This window comes from Anabas testudineus, chromosome 18 (assembly GCF_900324465.2).
Source record: "Anabas testudineus chromosome 18, fAnaTes1.2, whole genome shotgun sequence".
NCBI lineage: Eukaryota > Metazoa > Chordata > Actinopteri > Anabantiformes > Anabantidae > Anabas > Anabas testudineus.
The window spans coordinates 17358582-17366234 of record NC_046627.1 but is presented as its reverse complement, the minus strand read 5'-3'; the positions used below and the strand labels follow the sequence as shown (position 1 = coordinate 17366234).

The 7653-nt window shown below is 43.5% G+C and overlaps 1 protein-coding gene across 2 annotated transcripts; it reads left to right on the top strand.

The window, feature by feature from the left end:
- Positions 1-1085: 1085 nt before the first annotated feature.
- LOC113157790 (carboxypeptidase Z-like) lies at positions 1086-6880 on the top strand. 2 transcript variants are annotated; one of them, XM_026353414.1, is made up of 11 exons: positions 1086-1368; positions 1817-1846; positions 2399-2770; positions 3824-4051; positions 4136-4365; positions 4775-4936; positions 5048-5206; positions 5298-5433; positions 5546-5685; positions 5788-5887; positions 6257-6880. In XM_026353414.1, the coding sequence occupies exons 1-11, from the start codon at positions 1287-1289 to the stop codon at positions 6613-6615; spliced, it is 1998 nt and encodes a 665-aa protein (XP_026209199.1). In that variant the 5' UTR covers positions 1086-1286; the 3' UTR covers positions 6616-6880. The 2 variants fall into 2 exon arrangements, with proteins under 2 accessions (XP_026209199.1, XP_026209200.1); XM_026353415.1 differs by having other exon boundaries at positions 1090-1368; positions 3827-4051.
- The last annotated feature ends 773 nt before the right edge of the window (positions 6881-7653 follow it).

Genomic DNA, 7653 nt, shown 5'->3' with positions numbered 1-7653 from the left:
AAACATCCATGTCATTGGAACATTTAAGTCTGAATTTAAGTGACTGACGGAGTGACAGTAACATCCGTGCAGCCATACTGGAATGAGTATGATGTATTCTGGTGTTCCAGCCTGTTTCTTGGATCAATATCTTTTTAACAATAGTACAGTTCCAGTCTCTGTCTTCAACTGTGTTTTGTCAAATAATACATTTAAACTTCATTTATGACACTTTACTGCCTATCATTTCATACGTTCTCTCAGCCTGAGCACACCTGTGCCACTTTTCTGCACGTCAGGTCGTGCAGTCTTTCTCCAAAACGATCCTTTTAGGTTAAAGAACTTTCTTTGTAATAGTTACTTCACTGGTCACAGAGATCAGATGCATGGGCCCCGTATGTGCTTGTTCATACATATTTCCCTTCCAGAAGGTGCTGTGCAGTAACCTGCGTAATAAATTAAACTGTATACCCTACAAGTCTTTCTGATTTAGCTGAAGGATACAATAATATTTCATCTTAACTCCCAACGTGCACCACCCTAAACTCCGTCTACTCATTACAACCAGACGGCTGAGCTCACTCTCCAGATACTTTATCCAGTGTTGAACCCAGGGGTCCTGTGCCTGCCTGCATGATTAATGATCATGATTCCCATTATGCTAATTTAGATCAGCTCAGCTTGAAGGAGAGAAGAGCCTATAATTAGATGAATGAGTAAAAACAAGTTCACTTAGAAAATGTAGGTGTAGCCATGATCCAACATGCTCCGTGCTGCTCTCCAGGATGAGCTGTGTTGTGTGTGGAAAAAAAACAAAGCTGCAGACACTGAGTTGCACTGGATGAAATCAGGCCAACAAAATATAATACAATAAAATAACATCTAAAATATTTACCCCACCCTCAACTGTGCCACGTCCTCTCCACCCCATGAGTTTTCTAAGCAGCTGCAAGGTTGTTTCTGTGAATCTGACTTCTCACCTCTGCACTTATTTCCACTGATTAAAATCCAAAGTTGCATAAGTTTAGCCCACTTTAAAGAAAGAAAGAGGATCTCTGCGCGCCGCCCGTCAGTTTCATTTTTCTCTTATTGGTAAAATCGAAATGTGACATTTTTACGCATGTCCCTACTTCACCTCGGAGCTATTTCCTCTGTAACTCGATATGTGGCCGTACCAGAGTGTGAAGTCTCTTTAAGGGAAGTTCAGAGGGAAATTTCTGCAGACTTGGGAAGTTCAAACACAAACACACACCCTCTGGCTGCGTGTGTGAGGTGCCACATCGAAACTGGATTATAAAGGCTGGAAAATGCGCATCACGCTGCTGATCCCGCTGCAGCTCCTGGTCGCTGTCTCGTCTGCTTCTCCACGGTGTGACCCCGCGTTTCGAGGTAAAGCTGGCGACATTATTAGCTGTACTCTTATGCGTTGCATGAATTGAACCCCTGCATATTCCCATGTGCAGTTTTTGGACTTCTCCAGATCCAGAAACTGATTCGTGTGCAGCGGAACCTGTGGAAAAAAAAACAACTATTAGAAACTTAAAGCCACACAGTGATTGTGACTGATTGGATGCGGGTGTCAGATGATGTTAATGTTCTGGTTGAGAGCACATGTTTCAACCTCAATGATCAAGGTTTATAATCCTCAATAACAGGCAAAGTCTAGACATATAGGGATAGTTTGTGGACGTGTTTGTGGCACATCACAAAGCTGCTAAAGCAAGACCAGAGCTTTGATTAGCAGAGGACAGGCCACAGCAAATGCATTTCTAGAAACCATTCTGCCATCTAGTGTCTGCCAGAGTGTCAGCTAACAGCACACTGATGTGTTTTGCAGGAGTTTGCAAGCCAACAGTGGAAGAAAAACGTAAGTACCCCGGGGGCTTGAAGGAGGAGTGTTGTTTGGCATCCATCTTTCCTGATGTTGTTCATGCTGGATCCCTGTCTTTGCACTTTTATTTGACTCTTCATCCTGGAAGTCACTCGGTTTCTTATGTGTGACAGCAGAGGAAGAGCAGCCTCCACAACAGGTCTCTGCACAGTTCCTCCTCCGTGGGTTTGGTTTGAGTCATTGTTTTTAACAACACACGGGATGAGCTCATAAGTCACGCTGGGTGTAGTCTTAATGGAATCTGGCCCCAAAAGCCATAAAACCATCGTGTATTTTTAGATGATCAATGGCTCTATGAAATATTAAAATTTTAATTTCCAGAGATAATAGAAATATTAAAGAGCAGAGAGGCTGAGAATGAAGCGTGGGACAGATGGAGATACATGTTCTCATCCCTCAAGGCGAAACCGATGGATAAGTTAAGATTAATGCTGAGCTGTAACATTTTCTACATTTTCTCATGCGTCTGAGTAGTTAAGTCCTTACAAATCTAACTGTTAATGTGTATCTGAATACTTTTAACCTCAGCCAAATGCACAGATGTCTTACTGTCCTACTGCGAAGACATGGCCTACACTCAGACCATGTTCCCCAACATCGTTGGCCACAAGACTCGAGAAGATGCCGAGGCCGGTGCCGAGTACCTCCTCTTGAGCGTGTCTGAATCCCTGCTCAGCGAGTGCCATCCTGACATCCGCATGTTGGGTTGCTCTGTGTTGGCCCCGCGCTGTGAGCAGGAGAAGGTGCTGAAGCCCTGTCGCACCACCTGCGAGGCGGTGCAGAAAAAGTGCATCCACGTTTTCGAGGCGATAGACATGGCTTGGCCCTACTTCATGGACTGTGATCGCTTCTTCGTGAGTGACCAAGAGGGCTGTTACGACCCATTGGAGGGCCTCACAGGTGAGACAGAGGTACTGTGACCTCATGACCTCACTTTAGCTTTGGCTTTGACTGTGTGCAGCTTTGACCTCTGAAAAGCCACAGTCCTAGTTTCTATGAACATTTTTCCCCACTAAATGCATTTAATGTGACACAACGCCTTATTTCTGCACATAAACTCTTGCTAACACTGTTTTTATGTCATTTAATGAGGTGCTTTTCTTTACAAACAGCGCACCACAGAGACAAACAGCATTTTCTAAGAACTTGAAATGATTAATATGAAAAACACTTTTCTAACATTGAGAAACGAAAGAAGCATTAACATGTGTGAACCAGATGAGAAACAGCAGTGATTCCTGCACAGACATAATTTGATTTGAGCTTTTAGTCACATCGTTTTAGCATTTGTGTACAGTAAAACTTAAGTCAGTGAAATAAACTGCAGTGTCTTCGCTTCTGCCGTTGTATTAAAGTGGCTCCGTTTTTATGGTCCCGCAAAACTTTTACTGCCAAGTAGAATGTGGTTCAAATGTCTGGCAGCATGTTTCACACCGGTAATTATTTCCGTATCCATATTAATTTCAAACTGATGTTCCTGCTGTGCTACCACGTGACTCAGAGCTCGTCACACAGTTATGCTGCACAGTGGTTCTTATTTGGAGACCAAATCCAGGCAGGCAGTTTGAGGATGCCACATTATGCCACGGAGCATTTTAGCCTCTTTAAGTTTGTTGTTTTGCTTTTTATGGCCCATAGCTCCTTTCTGTCTTCAGTCTGCAGCTCTTATCAGGTACAGATGAATAAATGTCTGTCAGGAGAGGATGGGAACATGAGAATACACAGGACTGTAATTCTGATTGCAAATATCAGCATGCAGAATTGATTATGTCGACACATTCGTCTCTTCTTGGTGTTGTATCGTCTCTCCATGCATTCTTTTTGGCTTCTGCTGCACATACCAGAGTCTACAAACATCCTATTTATATCCTAGCACACAAACAGAAGCAACATTTTTGTCTGGAGCGTCTTCAATGTGGTCGCTCACTACAGCTAAAGACACATTCTTGACAGGAGAGCAGAATGCAGAGTTCACCGACAGCATGGAAGGCCTTCTTCTTGAGGAGCCTGCGACCACAACGCACTACACCTATCACTCCAATGCTCGGATGAACAGCATCTTGAAGGAAACTGAGGAGCAGTGCTCCGACATCGCCAGAACCTACAGCATCGGCCGCAGCATGGAGGGCAGGGAGCTGCTCGTGATCGAGTTCTCAAACAACCCTGGACAACATGAACTGCGTAAGTACAGCTCATTAAAGTCTCTGTGGAGAGTTTTCTTTTAAACTATCTATGAACTTAGACTGCACATGTGACCCTCCGTAGTCGAGCCAGAGATGAAGTATGTTGGCAACATGCATGGAAACGAAGTCCTAGGCCGCCAGCTGCTCATCTACCTGGCTCAGTACCTGTGCTCAGAGTATCAGCAAGGTAACGAGCGCATCCAGACCCTCATCAACACCACCCGCATCCACATTCTGCCCTCCATGAACCCTGACGGATACGAAGTGGCTGTCGCTGGAGTCCAGGATAATATCTACGGTGATGATGATGAGGTCAGTTGAGTTACAGTCACAAATGTACGTACAACAAACTCCAATCAAACGAGTCTCTGATTGCAAATTTGAGGAAGTGCTTGAGTTTCGTGTTTTTGCTCTTGGAACTTGTAATTATTAACTTTTCTTTCAACTTTTAGACTCAACAAACATTGGATTAATTAAAGATTAAAGGATTATTTCTTAGTCTTAGTCAACTGAAATCAAACTGGACACATACACTGAGGATGCTGGGAAAATAATAATAAAAATAAAACCAAGAGTTTACACCAAAAGTTCACATACTTTTTCTTGCCACTGTACTTATCTTGGGACAGTATGTAAGTGATGTACGTGCTTTGCTGAACTATTTGAATAAACAACACTTGAACGATCAACATTTGTCATCCGCTCATGTTCATTGTTTCAGGGTCGCAGATATGACACCTCGACCATTGGTCGAAACAATGCCCAGAACATAGACCTGAACAGAAACTTTCCTGACCTGACTTCCATCGTTTACAGCCGACGCAGACAGAAGGGCTACAGCACCGACCACATCCCAATCCCAGACTATTACTGGTTTGGTAAGGTACAGTAAGAGTCCTTATCGATATGCTGTATATTAATCAGTGTTTTTTTTTTTTTTACTTATGATTTGTTTCATTTCATCGTCCAAATAAGTTTTAATGCTGCAATCCAGGTTGCACCAGAGACATACGCTGTCATGAAATGGATCCGCTCCATCCCGTTTGTGCTCTCTGCTAACTTCCATGGTGGAGATCTGGTGGTGTCCTACCCTTACGACCTGTCCAAACACCCACTAGAACGCAACATGTTCTCCCCAACACCAGATGATCAGGTAAACAACAGGTGATCAGGGAAACAGAGTCCAACATTAATCATTTTTACAAATAAGGGGGCAGAAATAACACACTGCTTTTAATTTGTAGGTTTTCAAGCTCCTTGCAGGAACATATGCAAATGCCCACGAAACAATGTCCTATGAAAGCACTCAGTGTGGACCGTCTCATACCCAAAGTCAGAAAGGAACTGTTAATGGAGCACAGTGGTCCAGCTTCGCAGGCGGTGAGTAAAAATAAGAAATATCACATGGTGCCACTAGATGTCGCTGGAAGGCCAGTTGTTTAAGAAGGAGCTGGAGGACGGCTTCTCACGCTTGTGTCTCGTCTCTGATCAGGAATGCAAGACTTCAACTATCTTCACACCAACTGTTTTGAGGTGACTGTGGAGCTGGGCTGTGATAGATTCCCCCCTGAAGAGGATTTGTTAACCAGCTGGCATGAAAACCACGAGGCCTTGATCAAATTTATGGAGACGGTGAGTAACAGCTCTGAACAGAGTGAGCATTTTCATTGAAACTACAGCCAAACCTAAATATATGTTATGTCAGCTGACCCGTGCGGTATTGTTGTCCCTCAGGCTCATCAAGGAATCAAGGGCATCGTTAAAGATGAGGAGGGAAACAGCATCAAAGGTGCACGGATATCAGTCAGAGGAATACGCCATGACGTCACCACTGGTAATAATAATTATTAATAAGTAATCAGTAAATTATCTCAGTATTTCAGCTAAGCTGACTTTGTTCTGTTAAAGGCCCATTCATCCATTTAATATCACACTTAGCATTAAATTCAAGAGACTAATTGTATGAATTGTTACGTCACATCACTGCAGGAAGTACTGTAATCACCATTTCCAAACATTTAAGCACCATTCACTTCAACATTCAAAATCCTAACTACAAACAAGGAGGCTCTTCATGTGCCCAAATCTTTTAAACACCAATCTCTGATCTACAAACGTCTGTTTGAAGCTACAATATGCTTAATCTTAAACTTAATCTTGGTATATCAGCTGTAAAATCAAAACACTCTGCCTCTCTGTCCAGCTGAAAACGGAGACTACTGGCGCCTCCTCACTCCTGGCATCCACATCGTGAGTGCCTCGGCTCCGGGTTTCACCAGAGCCACAAAGAAAATCCACCTGCCCCCTCGCATGCTCACGGCAGGCCGAGTGGACTTTGTGTTGAAGAAAGCTGTGCTGGAGCCGGACGCTCAGGAGGAGGGCGACACCATCCACTCCACGGGCACCTACGATCGCTTTGACCCTTACAACCAGTACGAGCGATACACCCTGATGACTGACTTGAGCCAGAACCGCGAGGAGAGAGCAGAGAAGCCCTGGTGGTGGAACTACTTTGCTGCGTCGGGTGGGGCTGCCCCCACCTGGCTGCTAAAACACTATTAGAGCTTTGATACGAGAGGTAGAAAAGAAATGATGCTCTGCCTTTCATTGTAGCCACACAGCAGACTACTGTAGAGCTGGCTGGCCTTCAGGTTTGCATTCACACTTGTACTGATGTGCTCATGAAATCGTACTCCAAGCACCTTTTTTAAGTCTGTAAGCTTTTTCCTCGACAATCAAACAGCTTTCACATGCAGCTATGATGAAATTAAAAGACTTATATTCGTATTTTCCAACCATTATCCTACATAAATAAAAAACTTTTACACTGTCATGGTTCCCTCCAGTTACATCCAGCATCACATTTCTTTTAAATGACCCACTGTGAAATCTGGGTTCACACTAAATGGGTAATGAAGCCAGGCAGCCACCAGGGGGCAGGCTGAATCAAGTTACCATAATCTGTTAGGTTTACTCTGAGGGGGTCCCAGTCCTGGTCCTAAGGACCCACTGTCCTGGTGTTTTCCAACTATCCCTGCCCTACGCACTGCAGATTATCTGGCTCAGGTTATCAAGATTTTAGATGAGAGTGGAGAGAAGGAAGACATGAAATAGTATCATCCAGCTGTCAGTACTACATGACGTGTTATCCATTTACACTCCTTTATCAGCTGCAACAGTACTGATACACATTAATGCATTAGTTTGTGTAATCCAGGAATATCATTCTATGCAATTAGTGCTTTTCGTTACTACTTTTTACATAATGCACAGTTCTAGTTCTACACTGTGGCAGGGATTTACTTGAGTCCAACTTCCTCCACCTCTGAGCAGTACTGTACAAAGTACCTTGCATTAGTTATAAACCTAAATGATCGTGTAGCCTACACTATAGGTTTCACACATATACACACAACAGATAATAAATACCACTGCTACTGGAGCCACTTAGAGAAGTCTCAACGCCAATCTGAAATACAGACTGTAGCACACTTATTACATGGTTTGATTTGGTTCCTGCTCTACATCTGTAGTGAAGTAAATGAAATAGTGACAGACAAGAGAAAGGAGCAGAATATGTCAAAGCATCAACATAAATAA